Source organism: Phalacrocorax carbo, chromosome Z (genome assembly GCF_963921805.1).
Source record: "Phalacrocorax carbo chromosome Z, bPhaCar2.1, whole genome shotgun sequence".
In the NCBI taxonomy this organism is placed as follows: domain Eukaryota; kingdom Metazoa; phylum Chordata; class Aves; order Suliformes; family Phalacrocoracidae; genus Phalacrocorax; species Phalacrocorax carbo.
The window spans coordinates 26,695,113-26,714,923 of record NC_087548.1 but is presented as its reverse complement, the minus strand read 5'-3'; the positions used below and the strand labels follow the sequence as shown (position 1 = coordinate 26,714,923).

The 19,811-nt window shown below is 44.1% G+C and overlaps 1 protein-coding gene across 2 annotated transcripts in view; it reads left to right on the top strand.

The window, feature by feature from the left end:
• Positions 1-4,095: 4,095 nt before the first annotated feature.
• Positions 4,096-19,811, top strand: part of THBS4 (thrombospondin 4) — a 41,524-nt gene continuing 25,808 nt past the window's right edge. Inside the window, exons 1-5 of one of the 2 annotated variants that reach the window (XM_064437815.1) lie at positions 4,096-4,254; positions 8,210-8,413; positions 12,039-12,286; positions 13,375-13,480; positions 19,581-19,663. In XM_064437815.1, coding sequence (XP_064293885.1) covers positions 4,167-4,254; positions 8,210-8,413; positions 12,039-12,286; positions 13,375-13,480; positions 19,581-19,663 — 729 coding nt within the window. In that variant the 5' untranslated portion in view covers positions 4,096-4,166. The remainder of the gene's footprint in view (positions 4,255-8,209; positions 8,414-12,038; positions 12,287-13,374; positions 13,481-19,580; positions 19,664-19,811) is intronic. The other variant, XM_064437814.1, reaches the window with a different exon arrangement.

Here is a 19,811-nt window from a genome sequence, read left to right as displayed (position 1 = left end):
ATGGCGGCGCCCGAGCGCCCCCGGCCACGCCGCGGGGAGGGGGAAGTTTGCGGGGGGCGTGCGCGCCCGAGAGGCGGCCGTTCTGCGCTGGGTCCGTGTGGCCGAGAGGCGGCGGGGGGAGGACGCGGGAGGAAGCCCTGGCCTCCTCCGTGATCGCCGTCGCCTGCTGCCGGGGGTGCCCGGCGGCGAGGCCGCTGGAGGTGTCGCTGAGGGGAGGGGAGGCGGCGGTGCGAAGCCGTTACCGTGTGAAGAAACGCCGCGCGCCCTGACGCGCCGTTGTTTTACTCGTGAAATAGGGCGGCTCATGCTGCAGTATTGCTGAACCCCGGCTTTCTGGCTCTATTACTACACACGAAGTTGTGACTTCCCACGGGAGCAAAAAATGTGGCTTTCGATCAAATGTGAAGAGCAGTCGTCAGCAGTTTGTCTTTAAAAATAAGGAACTTTGATTATATGGTACCAGTTTTGACCACATTGTAATGATAACCCATTCAAGTGCGTTTTTCTACCGTGGACCTTTAAAGGCATGAAGTTGTCAGTGGCTTCATTTCAGCGTTCGTGCAGGAATGCCACAGCACATCTAAATAGGAAGTCAAGTAAAATGTTTCAATCCTTCCCACACAAGGAAAAAATATCACACACTGACTTAAAGAAAAAACCTGCACTGACCACCCTTAGTCAGGTCCTCCATCTGTAGAGAGATGAGGACAGCAAGGGCTGTCACACCACCCACCCCCCTAATCCATGGTTTCGGATCTGCATGAAATTTCTGGCAGAAAGTGTCATGATAAAAATCTGCGACACAGATCTGAGATCATTCTGCTCCAGTTTATGAGGAGCATGGGAGCAGAAACTCATCCATATTTTTCCTCAGAAAACCACACCATTGGCGATGTTAACAGCAATTGTTCTTTTAAAAAAGGCTACATTACATTTCTCTCTGTAAAGAGGTACTTAAGGACACCTGTCTTCTCTTTTCTTCCCTACAGGGATCAGCTAACTCCTAGTCAGAATGTCCCTGTACGTTGCTTTGACCTGTTCACTGTCTTAATTGCCTCCCTGTGGTGTGCAGGCTCTGGAGGCAAGGGTGGCTCCTAACAGCTGTGTTCCGAAACATCTGTTTCTGTAAGCAGGATGAGCCAGCTTATGTCTCTTCTTAAGGGAGGCTGCAAAAAGGCTTATAAGGTAAACAGGAAAAGTAAACTTTCTTTGCATTGCCTTAGGGCCCAATTCATCTCTCTGCTGTTGTGGAGTTCAGAGCAAAGAAAAAAAGGCAAAGAAAAAAGGCAATCTGCATCTTCCCTCTCCCATCCGAAAGCCCTTAAGGAACTTTTTCCTCTTGGTTGCCTGAGTGGAATTCCTTTTAGTGTAAATGAAAAGTAAATAGGTGCATTTAGAATGGATTTATGCCTTGACTTGAAAAAGTGGGACTTCAATTTGTGTTTTTGAAAAAGCAAAACTTCTTCTGAAACCTTTTTTTCTACAAATTTTTTATGAAAACGTGGCAGGATTAAACCCAGAAATGTCGACATAAATATGGAAGGATGTGGTTTAGGACTGATACTTGCATTATAATTTCTATATTTTAATTGCCCAGGAATCCTGATTTTTAATCATCCATGTAATTCCATAAAAACAGTGAGTCTCCTGATGCATGTTAGGAGCAAAATATGAGAGCTGAATAAAGCAGCAGGGATTCCTTCCTACTTCCACTACCCCATTACTTGGAATTTGAACAAGTCATGGATGCTTCTGTAAAGCAAAATCTATAATGTTGGCAGCTTCTCTGTATTCTTTATGCTTAGAATTTTATTGATGTATGTAAAGTAAGCAGGACAAATATTGAAGATCCTATATAAAAAATTACAGTCGTATTTCAGCAAGAAACTTCCTTACAAGATGTTACTGGCTTTATGAAAGTTTCTTAAAAACACAATATCCGAGAGTCCCTTTTTGATTCTTCTCCAAGATATTAACATCCAGTAAGCGAAGCTGGAGTTTGTACTTCAGAGAACACACACGAGTGAAAAGGCAATAGCTAATATTCCTTTGTTTTTATTGAAAACTATGTCCCCTCCAGACAGCAGATAAACATTATACTTTGTGAAATCCGTTAAAGAAGGTTGTGAAGTACAAAATCCCCTTCAGCCTGTAACATACTCCAATAATAAAACTGAACATAGAAATTAAAACTGGAAAAATTGCAGTGACCTTTATGTACACTGGCTAAGTTCATCTAAACACGGACTTCAGCTTCTGTTCATATACACTGTGAACTGGTTCCTTTCTGTTACACTGTACTGTGCAGCATTCTCTGTTTGCCAAATATTGCTTCCATGTGCACGCTTGGTGAGTGAGCACAAGAATAAGCAGAGGTGGAGCAAGAACAGAATGTGGCTCTCACGAATCTAACATTAGTGAGTATATCATGCTACAAGATACTCATCTCATAGGGTTGATTAGCACCAGTGCAAGAGATCCCTCTGTAGTTAAACCAGAAGGGAAAAATTGTAAGCTAAAATTATTTAATAAATATTTAATAAATATTTTTGACAGAGAATGAATTTTTCAAGAAAACACTTCATGTTTTGATAAACTCAAATACATTACATAATAAATGGTTGCAAACAGTTGATGGTGTTCCCTTAGGTGAAGGTAAAGCTTTACTATCCTTTTACCCCTTTCTTTTTGTCTGCTGTGGTCACTGAATACTTCAACAAGGAACTGTGATGATTTTGCAGACTTCTGTGACATTTTTGTGTCAGGCATTTAAGTCCATGTTTTCAAAGAATGCTCTTTGGTGATAAAGGTCTCCATAATAGATAGTAAAGCAACATCAGTGCTGCTCTTAAATTCACAGATTAGCCTCTGCAGCATCCAGGCTGTCTCCATCCTTTAGGTTGGGGACAAATTCTGGACTGAGACTTCTTTCTAGAGAGCTTATGGCACTGTAACTCCTTCCTTCTTCCTTTTTTTGTTCCACATCCTTGCCCCCTACTCTACCCCCTTCCAGCCCCCCTGATGTAAATAATATCAGACAGCTCCAGCTAGCTATTCCAACTGTGAGCTGGGTAGCAAGCTGCGAGTGGGGCAGCCACGGCTTCCTGGGCTTCTCCAACGTGACGGCAGTTCATCTGCAGGGCTGAGGCACACAGAGAGGCACAGCACAAAGAGGGCCGTGCAGCAGGTTGGGAAGTCCACCATGTACTGTCAGCTCCTGCATGGGAGAAGCGCTGCCTTCGTGTTCTGTGGGGCACCCCTTGTCAGCAGAACGCCCAGGGCAGGGTGGCCTGCTTGATGGGTGGTTTCACACGGGCATGGCCCAGACAGGTTGCACAGCTGCACAAGCCTGAAGGGGTTAGGCTTGCTTGCTCTCTTCCTCCTGTGTTTTCTTAACGACAGCAATGCCTGGCCTAGAATTTTCGGGAGGAGAAACAATGGGATAATGGCATCTTGGGGGCACAAACAACACTGAAAATTGTTGTCGTTAAAAGCAGATTTAAAAAAAAAAAAACAAACCTGACTTTGGTTAAGTTATCAAGTTTGGGGGTTTGTTAAGACAAGCAGCCTTTTTCAGTAGCCTCTATCTGGACAGTTTGAGTGCTCCCAATGCTATCGAGCTTTCAAAATGAAATGGAATTCCTTGCTTTCCCAGAGTCTTCTAGAAACCCAGTTAGTCCCGGTGTGCAATCTGCATGAGCCCTTTCAGTGACGCTCTGCAGTCAGGAGAGGTGGACGAGTTAAATATCCTGCCAAGACCAAGTCTGCGCACCGGAGCATTCCTGTCCACGCGGGATTCAGTGCTGTTACACACGTTTCAGTTTCCAGGCTCCTCAAAGGACAAGCTCCAGCCGGGATCCCGACAGGTGCGGGTTTTGCTGGACCTCGGCACGCTCTCCAGCTCTGCCCGGTCTCACACACCCCCACCGAGGCCGGCTACTTCACCCTGCGCCCCCAACGGTTCGCTCCCTTCTGGTCCGCCCCGGGGCTCGGCCGTGCCCGCCGGGGCCCCCGCCTGCTCCCGGGGCCGGGGGAGCCGCGGCCAATGGCCTGCCGCCTGCCGCCGTCCCTCCCCGGACCCGGGGCCGCCCCCATTAAACGGCGGGGCCCGGAGCGGCGCGGCGGGCCGTTCTCCGCTGTCCTGTCCTGTCCGGCCAGCCGCCGTCATGGGGTGGGAGCGCGGCGCCGTGCTGCTGCTCCTGCCGCTCGCCCTCCAGCTCTGCCCGGGTCGCGCCGCCCCGCCCGCCCCCCGAGGTAAGGGCTCTCGCCGCCCACGCTTTAGCAAACTTTCCCCTCTTTCATTCAAGACGGCTTTTGGTTTGCAGCCCGCCGTCCCCGCCGCCGGGAGCCCTGTGCTGGCAGGGCGGGGCGGATGGGGAGTCGGCGGCCCCGCAGGTGCGAGGGCAGCCGGAGCCGTCGCGGGCACCGGGGGCTGCCGCTGCTCGGCGGGGCGCCGGAGGCGCGAGCCGAGCCGCGCCGCCCCGCCGGCTCCCCGACCCGTGCGTTGCCCCGCCGGACTCGCGGTGGGAACCGGAGGAGGTTGCGGAGTAACACCAATCACTCCCCCCTTCCATCCCCCCGCTCCCCAGTCAGCAAAAAGTGGTCTGTTTTTATAGGGGTGCTGGTAGGTGTGTTGAACTTCTGAAGAGCACTTTTTCAGTTGCAAGTTCTGGTAAATGAAAAGTGAATTGCTAAGCTATGAAAACTCGTCGGGAAAACTGTACTTCGAGTGCATAGGAAAACAGGCGTCTTCTAAATCCAGCATTACTTTGCCAATATTATGCGCGTAGTAAGTCATGAGCCGCTTTATTTTAGAGGGTGCATAGAGCGAGTGGTATCGCTCTCCAGTAGCCGCTTGTGACTGGAGCCACCTCAGCTACTGAGCACAGCGATTAGTGTGTAACTTGGTGCTGCTCCAGGAGCTTTAAAGCTGCTCCTGGTTCTCGCTGCATTTTTATGCCCTCTGTTGTCTTACGGAATGATGTTTGACATTTTAATAGGTGATTCCTTAGTTAAGTTTTACATCTTAAAAGCATAGCTAAAACCCAGTAAGATTAATTTAGCTGCATTTGCAAAAGCCTGTATTAAAGTCTTCAATGTAAAAACATTTCAGAAAGTTGTTGTATTGAGAAGTAGGTTATTGGCATATTTAAAAAAACAGAGGCGTATTTTCAGCTTGTCAGGGGCAGTGGCCAGTGAAAGACCCCACTCTCAACATTCTTACAGCCACTAACTTCATTCCTCCGTGCACCTTCCTCTTAGGGCTTCCCATCGTGTCTTTTAGCTCCCGTCTGAAGAGCTAGCCTTGATGTTTTTGGGCATATCTCTGAAGAGTGGTTTGCCACTGTCTCAAGGTGTAGCTGATCCCTTGTTGCATTTTCATAGGAGGATGAGCAGCTCCCTTCTAAAAACCACTGAAAGCAGGCAGGGAGAGAATTCTCGGTCCATCTCACGAGTAGGCTCCGTTTAGTCTGGTGGGCATGCACACTCGAGCTCAGAGGCATGCCCAAGTCCTCCCTCTCACTGCGTGTTTTGAAACCAGCTGCTTGTGCCTTTCAGCTTCAGCAGTCCTTTTCTGTCCATTTGTTTTCAAGTCTGCCTTTCCAGGGAGAGGAACAAAAATACGAAATTCTTCAAAATATGAAATCTGAAATCCTTATGGATGTTTTTTTCTTGGTCCCTTCAAACAAGCAGTTGTCTTTGTAAGGTGCAAGAGCTGTCTCTGCTGACTCTACTAAGGATATAAAATGAGTTTTCATAACCCTGTTGCTCTTCTGCTAGCTACTTTTGCTAGCATGTGTGTAGTTTATGCTAAAGAATGGATCCAGTAATGTCTATGTGCTGGTCAGTGAAGATGTCCCAAGAAAGGGTTCAATAACGGTGCTGAAGGATCCCCTTGAGGCAACGTGCTTTACAGAATACAACTACCAAACCAATCTGAGCATTCATTTAAGTGTGAACATTTAAAAAAATTCAGTAAATGTTTTATGTGAGATAAATGTTTGCCTTTCTGTAGACAGATGTTGCCAGTGTTTAGTCATTACTTTTGTAATAGCTGTCCTGTATTTTTAAGTGTTTGACTCTAGCAGAGATTAATTAGTTTCACAGGAATTGATATACAATCAGCCAATAGGCCTAGAAGGAGTGGGCATAATATATAACTATGTTTTGTGCTGTCAGAGACTTAAGTACTGTATTGTGGTGTTCTGTCTGAGAGGACACAGCTGTATTTTATGAATGATTTTTACCTGCAAAATGCTGTTGTACAGAGCAGTGAGCTGCATTTCAGTCTCTTGGTTAGGTAGCCGCTTTGCTCTTTGTGTACTAAACGTGAAGAAATAGCCAGACTTTTGCCTCTTCTGTCTGGGTCACTGGTTTCAGTGGGAGCAGTGGTTATCCTGGGATGCTGTGAATCTGAACTGAATGGAAGAGAACTCCTTTGAACAGGTCCATCTCAGATACATGTTTCTTAGTTGTTTGACAACAGTATTACAAGCGCATGCAAATCAAGGGCCTGATTCTTTTTGTATTGTGTCCTGAAAGCTCTCAGTAGAGTCATGGGGTCCTTGGACCCAATACAAATATGGACTAAGCAGTGATCTGTATTTCAGTGTTTTCGTGAGGTGAAATGTCTTTTTTTTTTTTTTCTAATGACATTGGTGTCTAGATGAATGCATGCTCCATAATGAACAAAGGAAACAGCATAAACCCAGGCTCTGATATAAGGGAGCAGGGTTTCCCACATGGCTGTGGGTAGGTCTGTGTGCCCATGTGATTGTCCTCTGAGCGCTCTTCAGTCTTCCTGCTTGTAGCGTTTGGAAACACTGGATCAGTAGGATGGCCCCGTCACCTTAGTCAGTGATGACAGCTTTGAAGTTGTGCTTGGCAGAAGAAGGCAAAGCTCCACTGTTTTTTGGCCTGGGAAACTAAACTTAGTGGTACAACCACAGGTTTGAATCAAGGTGAGGCACAATGTGCTGTCATGTGCCGTTGCTGTCTGCCTGGTTTGAGGGCTTTTGTCTGGTGGCAGCTCTACAGTGTTGTGCTGCTGTGGGAGAAAAATATGTCCCAGCTATGATAGGCCTATGGAGTGGCAGTGGTATACAATGGCTAAATATGCCTTTATATTTAAAGAACACTTGTGCATAGTCATTTATCAGATTTTACTGGAAGGCTATAATATATATACTGCTTTAGCAGTGGGTGAAATGGGGGATTATCAGGAAACCTAGTGGAATGGTATATTGAGTTTGGAGACATTGTGGATTTAGGAACATTGAAGAAAACCTCTGTTTGTTGTTTCAGTGCCATAAGGGGGGCAGCAGACATGTGCACAAGCATAATGTTAGACTCTTTGCTGATGCACTATGCAAAAAATTATAAGAAAAATTTTTATCTGCTTTCACTGTGCCTTCAGGATTGTGTTTTTTTTTCATTGGGCTGACTGTCTTTGTTATCTCTGCCAGAAGGGAAAGATGAGTCTTATTTACGTAGTATATCTTCTGAGAAGTGTGAGAAGTCAGTAAAGTGAGAAGGAGGTTATGAGCACCATATTGTTTACCTGGCTTTTAGCATTTTCATTGGTGCCCTGCAAATGCCATCAAAATGGTTCTTAGGATAAGTACGCTGGAAATCTGTCTGAAAATGTTGATGCTGGATCCTCAGTCTAATTGAAATGTGAACACAGGTGTCTGAATTTATGACAGAAGAAATTGGTGCAAAAGCTTTCTCTTGAGGTAGATCCTCAGAAGAGAAGAAAATCTGAATGGAAGACTAGATAGTTCTATGTTAGTGACTTAAAAACTTTTTTAAAAAAGGAATTATTGTTACAAGATTGTGAGTTGCAACAACATCTATATGATATTTTGATAGAATCATAGAATAGTTTTTGCTGGAAGGGACCTTTAAAGATCATCTAGTCCCCGTCCCCATCCCCCACCATGGGCAGGGACATTTCACTAGATCAGGTTTTTTAAGATGTCCCTGCCAGTGCCAGGGAGGTTGGACTAGATGATCTTTAAAGATGATCTTAATATTTTTAATTTTTGTATACATATTATTTATTTTAGGTCAGACAACTTGGGTCAATTTTAAAGTATCCATATGGAAATAGTGAAGAGTATACAATCTCCAATGGGTGGCATCAGACTACATTCTTCTTTGGTCATTATTATATTTAAATTGCTGCTGAAACTTGCTTATTTTTCAGTTTTTGATCTTCTTCCATATTCCAACAAGAGAGTGGTAGTGAACATCTTGCAAGAAGCATTTGGGGACCCTATGCTGAATGATGTGTACTTGCTCTCAACATTCAAACTGCAGCCAAAGAGTACAGCTACCATATTTGGCCTATATTCGTCAGCTGACAACAGCAAGTATTTTGAATTTATGGTAATGGGACGGATGAATAAAGGTGAGTTGTTTGCAGTATGTAGGGGAAAACTAGTATTGGATCCGTAGTTATTGGTATGTCACAGACGAATGTTGAAAACTGTGTGATTAACCTTTGTGGTTGAGTCTTTGTTGCGTGCTGTCACCACTTACGCCCCCCATCACAAGATAAAAGTGTTGGTTACATCCCCTTTCATGCCCCTTCTCTTTCCATCTTCTTGCTGGATGCAGCTCTCCCTGGCCAGGGGAAGCTGACCAGACAATCAGCTGGTATCTCCACTCTGCTGTGGTGCTTGCTCTAAGCAATGCTGAGGAAGGAAGATAAAAATGGAGTATGGAAAAAGGAGTCAATTTGTTGTGGTTTTTTTTTTCTTTCTTTTTTCCCCTTAGGACAATCACTGGTTCTTATTACTCAGGAATGTGAGGGACACACGCACATGCTGCCTCATGCATGTGAAAGGCAGGTTCTAGTTACGCTGACCCTGGAGGTTAGATGTGACTATGCAGGACAAACATTCCTAGCCTGTAGGGGATGTTTTGGGTGAACTAAAGTGTTTGTTCTCTGTTTGCTGAAATTGGTTAATCAGGAGTCAGAGTAGGAACTTCAGCATAGTTTTAGAAATGGAGAGCTTTCATCACTCTCTAGACCAGACCTAGGATATATTACTGTTTTAAGGTTCATTGAGAAATTGTCCAATGATGTAAATTATTGTTACCCCATTGACTTCGCCACTGCTATGATAATTTGCTGCTGCACATGTTTAATTGGGCAGCTGAGTCCAATATACTGAGAAACTCTACTGAGAAGTTTCAGTTTATACGTAGGAAAATTATTTTATATGCTTAAGAAAAGCATACCTTTTGCTTGGGAAGTGTAGGGGAATGAGTTAGATAAAACATCTTTAGTTTTATCAAGTCTGCCAAAATCCTTCTGAGGTCACAGAATATGAACTTTTGTGCTATATTTGTGTTGGGGGTGAGTAACACTGACTAATTGCTAAATAAATGATAGATACTCTCTCCCTCTAACACACATTTGTGTGTGTAAATGTTACACATATATATAGGAATGCATATGTGTACACACAAAAATGTCTATATACATACTGTTTTGAACATATCAAAATATTCTCTTGATTTTCAAGATTACCTGCATGCCTGGTGGTTACTGATATACTTTAACTAACAAGACTTAAGAGGCTTTCTGGTGTGAGGTTATTAGGCTTCTCTTGGTTTTGTCCTCAGTATGTCAGTGATATATTTGACAAGTGTCTGTGACAGGGTAATGGCATGTAGGTAGGCAGCACGAAGAAACTTGTCCTGTCAGTGAGCAGTGTTCAGTAGGTGTTACATCAGTAACCTACCTGTTGCAAAGGAGTGATCAAACAGGGAGGCTTTTTGCAGCAAGGCTGTTTAATGGAGGTCTCTTTGCCTCCTTTTTGCTTTAGTGCACCTTGTTGAAGGCAGCGTGCAAGTAGTAGGCAGTGTTTTCACATGTGATTTCTCTGGAAGTGTCAAGTGTCCCATATGGCTACTTCATACAATGAGTGTGTACTTTTCAGAGGCAAATAGCATCCATGGGTTTCTTATACTTTTTAAATGATTCCTTTACGGAGCAAACAGCAGCAACTGCATGAAAGTGATTAACTTAACAATTCTGTGAAGCGGTTCCTATTTACTGGCAGGATTAGTTGTTTCACTGAAAATCTGTTTCTTAAGCAGTACATGTGAGCCACTTACTCTCATGAATGCCAGTGTAGAATATCCTAGCAGCAAACATGTAATGCAGGGGCTTGAATGAGTTAAGTCTTACGGAGGCAGAGGCTGTGCTCCAGCAAAATCTCCCTTCAGAAGCCTACTGTAGTTTACTAGATGGATATTTGGCTTTGGATGAGGAAGGAATACTTGATCTTTCTTCCAAGCCAGACTGCTCCTTGTCCTGAAACTATTCTGGCAGGGGCTGCTCTGGGCCCTGCCACCATCTCCTCTTTCTTTTTGTAGCTTACTGCTGCATTTGGTCACCCTGAATGCAGGGCCCGGATCCAAAGACCTTGCTTTCATATGACCAGGCGTGCATAATATTCACATAAGTAAAATGACTGCAACATGTTCTGTCCTGCCAGATCTTTGAGTTTGCCAAGAAATGCTACCTTTGAGCAAGTTACTGGTGACCTCGTGCACCTTTGCGGAAATCTCAGCTCTGGCAGTGTTTTGACATAGACAGCAGTGAAAATATTCGTGATATTGATCACAGCTGCTGAGACTTTAGCACTAGCGTAGGCTTTAAAGGTGGAGACATACCCTGCCCTGTTAATGCTGGTAGAAAACTGGATTCTTTTAATCATTAGATTGAGCAATTAGAAAAATATTAGGGAACGTTTATCCAGGAGCTCAGAAGGTCACCAACAGACAGAGGTATCACAGCATCAAAGAGCATTATCTCTGAAGCTAATAAGAGTTTTTCCCTCCACTATATCCAGGCCTTTTAGTTGACCTCATGTTAATGTAAGTGTTTTTTGAAGGTCAAAGTTTTCGTGAGCTCTCACTTGATACAGCAGTAGCAGCCCTCTGTGAACCTCAAACAGATGTTTGCAACAGCCAGCACTTAACTGTTTAGGTGCCTGGTGACTCGGCAGCTTGACTCCTCAATGCACATAACTGTTATCATGAGGAAATAAGGGACATGCAGGCTGGTGATTAGTGGGATCTTTGAAACAAGCTCTGTCTAATATTGTAGTTACACTGTCTAGTACCTACACTGTCTAGATGCACTCAGCTCATTGCTTCTGCAGATATGCATTTGGAGAGCCAGGGAGATATTTTGTGGAGAGAACTAGCTAGCTGATCTAAGAGATTTAGCTTGCAGATCCTAGCCTGCCAATCCAACTTCCTTAGGAAAGAGACATTTTTTCAATATTATGCAGCATGTAAGAGTTTTTGTTTTTCTGCTGTTTTGTTTTCTAATGGTGCATTTTACTTCATAAAATGAGGATTTGTGGTGTGAATTATCAAGTAGGTCATTTACTAATGCCTTAAAAAAGAGTTGGGAGGACGTTTAGTCATCTTTAGGGGTGGAATATGTCTTTCCTGTGTTATATTTTGTTTTTACTTACTGCTTGTTACAGTGAAATGCAGGTTATTGGGTTGGAACCATGCTTCCTTTGGTTTCATTTGGATACACTGTCAGATGGCTTCACTGAATGCAATATGCATCACCAAAACTGATTTTTTCTAGTTGTACATTTCTGCTACAGTGTATTTCTAGGTCAGTCAGATATGTACTTGCCAAAGTGCTGGCTGCAGGCTGGGCGCTACACCCTTTACCTTTACCACTTGTATTTTTGCATGTTATGGCCTGTAAGGTGACATTGGTGAAGCCAGTTAGAGAGGCCTGGATAAAGCAGTGGAAAACACTGTGCAGGGAACAATACTTTACAAATGGGGAGCCATGCCAGAGTTCTTGTAATCCTGCTCTGAGAGTCAATGTTCCAATTATTGTTACCATTTATATCTGTATATGGGATGCATTTACAAAAGTTGACATGTGGAAAAATACCAGAGCAATTGCAGATTTCCACAGGATCATCCTTGATCAGCCTTGGGTTATCTGCTACCCTCTGATAGTCCTTCTGTGTGTTTTGTATTAGTGGTGCTGCGCTATCTGAAGAGTGATGGGAGGCTGAATTCGGTGATCTTAAGCAACATCCAGCTGGCTGATGGGAAACCCCATGCTGTCATCTTGTGGCTGGGCGGCCTGCAGCAGGGATCAAGCACAATAGAGTTTTACCTGGACTGCCTGCAAGTAGGTGCCATTCAGGACCTGCCAAAACCATTTTCAGTGCTGTCTCAGAGGTCGGCAGCAGTAGAGTTGCACACTTTCCAGGAGAAGCCACAGGTGAGTGTGAAAATTGTGAGCAGGCTGACCACTTAGAGGGGTCAGCGGGGATCCCCTTGATCACTGAATTCAGACCACAGTCTTTGCAGCAGCCAAGCTCTGTGCGATGGTCCTTCAGTAATACTTGAGTGTTAACTTGTGAAATAAACATAAGTTCCCTATGGAACAGGTGAAGCCTTAGCTTCATTTAACCTAGCAATAGTTATGCTGTTTGTTTTAAACACAGTTTTTAGCTTATTTTAAAAAATTACTGTTTCCCTTACTTCAGTCTAGGCATTTCTTGGGGTCTGGACTTTTTGCAAGGACTTAGCTGGTGCAGTAAGGGCAGTTCTTTCTCAGCTTCTTACAGCTGTTCAGTATGAGCAACCCTTGGCTGTGTATGTGGCTTTCCTCTTCATGATAAGCCACATGGGCTAAAAAGACAAAAGAAGGCAGGGATTCATGTGGTGCAGGGATTCATGTGGTGCAAGACTCCAACCCCCATCTGTTTGACTACAACAGCTTTTCTTCCTCTCTCTGCCAACCAGGGGTTGGCATAGCTTCCTATCATCTCTGAGTCAGCAGTCTGAGGTAAACTGTATCTTCTACAAGTATCTTCCATATCTTTAATGCAAAATATGCATTAGAAGGTGCAAAGGCATTCTGCCCCCAAGGTTACCCCCTTGTTATTTCATTGCAGGCTTGAAAATGAGCCAGCTTATATGGAGAATCACTGAAGTGCCCTCATTCCTGACATGAATGTAAACCTGTTTGAGAATGGGGGAAAACGGCTGCTTTGAATTCTGTTCAACAATAAAAAAAATTTTTACATGCCACGGGTATAAAAATATGTGAACTTCCTGGTATCGTATGAATTGGAATGGTAAAAAAATGTTCAAAATAAAACCACAGCTATGTGAAAATCTGCAAGGCAAAGATTAGGGGTTTTATTACAGTTCAGATGGTGGTGGGTGGTCCTGAAAGGGATGATGTAGGAGCCCTGCATGCTTAGGAAATGGTCAGCCTCTCTCAAAAATCAATTTATTTTGTCTCATATTTCACATTTTTTCCATTGTTGTACCAGAATTGTGTTTTTCTTCTGAGTCCAGGATACGCTAGATGAGCTGAAGCTGGTAACTGGAGGAACACTTGCCCAAGCGGGGAACCTGCAGGATTGTTTTCTTCAACAAATTGAACCTGTTCCTCAGTACACTGGTAAGGCCTGCAACCAGGAGTTGAAATTGTTCTTTTTAATACCAGTGCAAAGAAGCTAATGTGATGAATATTAAAAATGTGGAGAAGCTCTATAGACAAGTAATAACAATTGTTTGACTGAATTACAGCCATGATTTCCTGTAGATATTTTAGAAATAGCTCACTTTGGAGAGAAAACAGTTACTGCTGCTGGTGATAAAGCAATGAGTTGTTGTCCTAGTAAAGGAGGAGTCTGTAATGATTAAAAGAGTCTTTTTAGTCTAATTTGGAAGACAAACTTCTGTGATCATCGTTTCTTTGTGTCAGTTTAATAATATTCTAAGTATTCAAATTGTAGACAGGAAGTAGTCCTTAATGTGATACACTGCTACAGGCTTTATGAAAATAGGTAGATGGATAGAGTAGCAAGACCTATTGGTGTACTTATCCACGTGGCCAGTAATCATCTTTTGTTGATCACTGGAGTGTCCCAGAGAGGGGAAGAACAAGGCGTTAAGAACACAGGAGACTACAGAATGTGTTGGTGCTACAGCTACAGAGCCTGCGGGTCTGTGTGGGAAAAGCCATTGCAAGGCAGCCATTAGTCCTGCCACGAGTTAGCCAAGGTTTTTTTCACTTGCTGGACTGGAAATCTGCTCCAAAACCAATTCCTTTGCTGCTGCTGCTGAGCATTGTGGCGACTGAGCTGGGAACAGGGAGGAAAGGAAGGAGCTGAGGCTACTGGGATTCCTGTGAGGCCCCAGGGGCTGGGTGCAGTCCCCTGTGAAGGGCAAAGGTGCTCTCTGACTTCTTGACACAGCAAACCTGGGTTAGACTTCCCCATCTGTACCCCTTCCTAGTCCCTGTCAATCTGCCTTTCTGCTGCAGGTGTGAGGGAGAAGAATGGGTTTGCACTGTGCATGCAATATGTTAATATGTGACAACCATGGCGGGGATAAAAAGTGAGTTCAAGGTTTGAAATAGGATCCATGATAAGTTCTCTCTCACAGCCTTTCTGTCCCTGTTGCCAAACCCAGCCCTGCAGCATTGCTGCTTTTGATTACAATAGAGCCAAGATACACAGGTTTTATATGAGAGCATCCTGGATACCATTACATGAATGTAGGCATCAGTGATGTGCAGTGATAACAGTGATAACCATTAGGCGTGGCACTTCAGGGCATGGTTTAGGAGGCATGGTGGTGTTGGGTTGACTGTTGGACTTGATGATCTTAGAGGTCTTTTCCAGCCTTAATGATTACATGATTCTATGATTTGTTGTGTACACCTGTGTAGGGATGTTTGTGAAACCTTTCTGGATTTACATGCTTCATTTCCACCTCAATCCTGTCTTGGGTACCCCATCTTGCCTACATGACTCATCTCATCCCTCTTCTCCCATCTCACTGTTCTAAGCCCATTAAAGTATGTGATAACAGAAACTGGTTTGCCTTTTAGCTATGTAAAACCTCATGCGTCTGTTTTCTTGTTCCTTGACATATATACACCTAGGCAAAAGGTGCAGAGTTTTATGATCAAAGGTCTCTCTTTTTCCCTAAATCAACAGGCATTTACACGTAGAAGGGAAACACTGAATTACCTTTCCTCCTAGAAAAACTCAGCTCTGTGAGTGATTGCAGACTTGCAGCTTTCTCACTTGTAACTTTTTGCTCATTGATCATTAATACAAACAGTAATAATACAGAGAGATACTGTCTCTCCCTGGCTATCTCCACCTGGCTGAGCTTCTCAAATTCAGTTGCTTATAACCTTCAAGTGGAATTAGTATGAAATTAATAATAATAATTAAACAACTCACATGAATATATTCAAAGCCTACATAGTCAAATCCACCAAAGGAAAAGGTGCAAATGTTCCAACAGCAATATTAACTCAGCTGACTTGCATGATGCCCTTTTACAGGAGCAATATATCAGATAACCACAATTTTGCTTTCAGCCAGAAAAAGCTGGAATGCAAATGCTTCGCTGTTGTCACAATCCACTGTTGGGTTGAACAGTTTGGCAGAGGGTAAACCCCCTTGCTTTCCAACCGAGCTCAGATAATTCTGGGAGGTTGGGGGCGGCTGGGCTTAACTTCTGATTAACTCCTATATGTTATCGTGACTAGGCTCCTTTTACATTTTCAGAGACAGAATGAAGGCTCAAAATGGAGTCAAGTGCCAAGTCGCTTTATTTGGCCAGAAATAGATACAGGAGAGAACAGCAAAGAAAGGGGGAAAAAAAGGTGAAAAAGGGAACGAGAGGGAGGGAGAGAGTGGGACTGTTACAACAGCTATCACCACAGATCTGCGGCAGTCCGTCCGGTCCAGGCAGGGAGTCCGGCTGTCCGATGCATCTTTGAAGCCGGTGGAGGGCGAGATGTCCCAGAGCACACCCCCGCATCATCTCTGCTGGTTTCCCCTTTTATAAAGTTGCCCTCTGGCAGAGTCAGTAACTGTTCTGCGTACCCCTGCCTCCCACTCGGCGGTGGGGTGCACGCCCAGTACTGTCACTAGAGGGTGCTTGAAAGTTCTAGAGGGTCTGAGCCCCCCCCACGTTGCCAGTCGGCCTTGGGCCCAGGCGGGTGTACGCGGAGGATGAGTACTCTGAGATAACAGGGCGCACATTCCTGCTGGGTCGACCTTGGTGATTAAACTGTTCTGTTCAGCTGCCGTAATGATCAGGCTTTAGTAGTGAAACTTGCCTGCCAACAATGTTGAGACAAGTTTCTAGTCCCTGACAGCTGTATAGGTGTGTGAGACGTATGTACCTTGATAACAGCATGTTTTCCTATTAATTGGAAAATCCCTGGGAGAGCTTTGGACCTGAATAACTGTAGATGGCTTTGACCGTGTGCTTGGTCATTACTCACTGCCATGGCAGCAGCATTCCATCTGTGTTCAGTCTGTGAGAGACACCTAAGCAGTGTCGATGAGAATATGATGATCTGGCAGGTTGAAAATGTGTATTTGGATCTTTGCATGTGGGTAGGAAAAAACAGTGCAAGATGCACTGGGTTTGGTAGATGAGATTAGTATGCTGCATGAATCATCATCACAAAATCATTCAGGTCAGAAGGGATCTCTGGAGATCATGTAGTTCATGTAGGGTACGTGAACCTGACATAGCATTAAAAAATAGCTATTTTGCACCAGACTGAAGGTTCTTTTAACCTAGCTACTGTTAGAGACAGTATGCCAATATAGACCTAAAGGCAAGAGTATAAGAGAGTAGATTTACAGTGTGATTTTCCCTGAATGCTTTCCTGTTCTCCAGCAGTTCATGGTATACAGAGCTCTTGACACGGAGGTGGAGTCTTTGTGTTTTGTACTTAGTATGTTTCCTTCCATGAATCTGTCCAGTCAGTTTTGAATGCATGATCAAGATTGTCTCCTGGCAAGAAATTAATCACGTCTGTCAAGATATCTCTTTCTGTTTACTTTGAATCTGCCTCTTCATAATTCTACATGCAACTTGTATATGTAACTTCTTTGGTGGAGGATTATAGGCTGACAGGAAACTGTTCTCTTGTCAGCCATCCTCCATACATTAATCACGGCAGGATCTCTGGCCAAGTAACCAGTTTCTTTGAATGACACTTCAGGACTTTGCTGGACGGGGGAAAGTGGGGTGCTTGCGGCAGTATTGCTCTCAAGAGAGCTAGAAAAATTATTTGAGGCATTTCATGGTGGCCTGCAATTACACAAGCTAGTGTTTGTGCTGCCTGGGCCAATTAGGTGTGCAGTGAAGCTGGTCACCTGCTCTAAATCCAGGGTCCAGTACTGGATCATGTTGCCCAGCTAAGTTGTGGATGCCTCATCATTGGAAGTGTTTGAAGTCAGGTTGGATGGGACTTTGAGCAGCCTGACCTAGTGAAACATGTCCCTGCCATGGCAGGGGGGTTGGAGTAGATGACCTTTAAAGGTCACTTCCAGCCCAAACCACGCAATGATTCTATACTGCAAGGTTCTGGGAAGAGAAAGACAGGGTGGCTCCCTGACATGACCTCAGGCTTACAGAGAATAAGTTTGTCAATGGACTCCAGTTTCCTGTTGGACGGTAATTCTTCAGATTTGTCTCTGAATTTAATTATTGCTGTGAAAGCCATTCCGCTACGCAGGTTGTTACTGACTCATAGTATAGAGCTATGGACTAGCTGAACTGGGAAGCTGCCTCAGTAGGTGGAGTACAGATGAGAGAGATTACATGGTAGGACCAGACAACTGTATAGCTTCAGGCTGTACCTTTTGCTTACCCTGCTTACTCCTGGGTGAAGCCACCCCACAATACATGGTGAACGAACAGCTCCCTGAAAGTCCCTCTGAGTTCTTACCACTTACTGCTGTTCATTCTGCTGCAGATGGGGCCTACCGTAGGACTTGGCTTTAAATGGAAGAAAAGAAAAAAACAACAATGGGAAGCCATCTGTTTCTGCTCTGCTGTCTAAATTTGCAAGCAGGACATGTAGTTCATGGCAGTATAACCTGTTTAGTCCTTAAAGTTTAGCAGTCTGCAAAACCTAACTGCAGAATAGATCTCGTTTTGATTTAGACGCTAGACAACAAACAGCATCTGATCTCTTGAGAATTTTTTTGCAGATCTCAATCAATAATGCCTAAACCATTCTTTGTTTAAAAAATCCCAAGCAAAATAAGAACAGATCTCAGCATCTGTCCTGACAGCCTGTGTGCCAAGTTCCACTATGAGACTCTGAAATATCCATGATATTATATCCTGCTGCCTTCCTCCCAAATAAAAATAAGACAAGGTTGGGACCAGAACAGAGGCAGGTTCTGGAACAGGTGGTTCCCAAGTCTTTAAACTTGTTCAGTGTTTTGATGAGAAAATCTGAAATGAAGAGAACGTAGTACGTGAGGAGTTGGATAATTCCCACTAGAATGTTTGGAAACAGTTAGACAAGCTTTGAAGTACAAAACAATGAGATAAACATTAAGAAAAGGATTTTTCATGTAAGCTTTCAATACTCAAAAAAGTAACACATGAATAAACCTCCCTGGAGCCATTGGGCATAATATCAAAATATCCTGCCTGCTTAGAACGTAGAAGAGCATATATTTGTGAAATTTGTTTTGACATACAGATTTAGAGAAATAAACAAATAGCTGCTTGAGAGAGCTACAAACTCAGAAACAAGCTACAAACAGAAACTACTACAAGCTACTGTGCTAAACATGCTCCCTGCTCCTCTGTCACTGGGTCAAAACTAATGTTTTATTTAACAGATAAGTCTCATGAAAATCTTGGGTTGATTCTGGTCCTTCCCTATGGCTCATTACAGATGTAATTTTTAGTCTTGTCGCAGAGGTCTTTGTTACTTGATATTGAGAACTGGCTTTGGTGAGAGTTCATAACATGTTAAAGTAGGTGTTTTGTGAGCCTGTACAAACTCTGCACCCCTAGAAGCTGACTCAGCCATGAAACTTGTGTATGTGCTGCCTTTGGGGAGAAAAGCCAAATGACTGTCGCAGGTATTAAAAGAGCTCTTTTTGTCAGAGCAAGCACTCTTGAGGTATGGTTGGAGCTGCACAGTGAGCTTGCTCAGAAAGCCGGGTAACTTCACTCTGAAAAGTGTTTAGGAGTGGGCTGTGGTGACATGGAATACACTTACGAAGGATGACTTCCCATTGTATGCATAGATACTTTATGCCCCGCCTTGCCTTCCTGTCCCAAATGGGTTATCACAAAACCTCAGCCTTGAATCACAAGGTTTCATTTAGGGTTGCCGGTCTCAGGCCTTGCGGGGGAAACCAGAAACACTCGCGGCATTAATTGCCCGTGTCACTAGAGAGCTGTGACACTGGAATAATGGTAGAAGAATCACAGGCTGCTTTTATCTCTGTGATGAGGTTTCTGCTTTGCTTGCTTCTGTGGTATACAGTGGAGTTCAGTCCAGAAAAGCCTTGAGCTCATGCAAATCACTGTAAAAGTTGCAGCTAGATACTGTGTTTGCTCTAAGGATTCCTGCAGGGCTTAAGTAACAGCAATGTCTGCCTTCCTTGGCCCTTTGTGGTGTTGCCGTCTTGTATCTCAGAAATTATCACAGGAAATGAAGGAGTGTTATGTGCATTGTGCACTTTCTCATTGCTCTTTCCCTGCAGGTGATTTTAATAGGCAGCTGATGGGTCAGATGATGCAGATGAACCAAATACTGGGAGATGTGAAAGACCTTCTCAGACAACAGGTACTGTATAAAGGCTTCAGTGTGAAGTATCCCAAGCTTGCCACCTTGGACAGAGTCAGGGCAGAATTTACATAACCAATAAACTCCTGTGTAGAGTCCATTGTCTCAGAGGCACGGCACAGTGGAGACGAACTAACCACACGGGTCC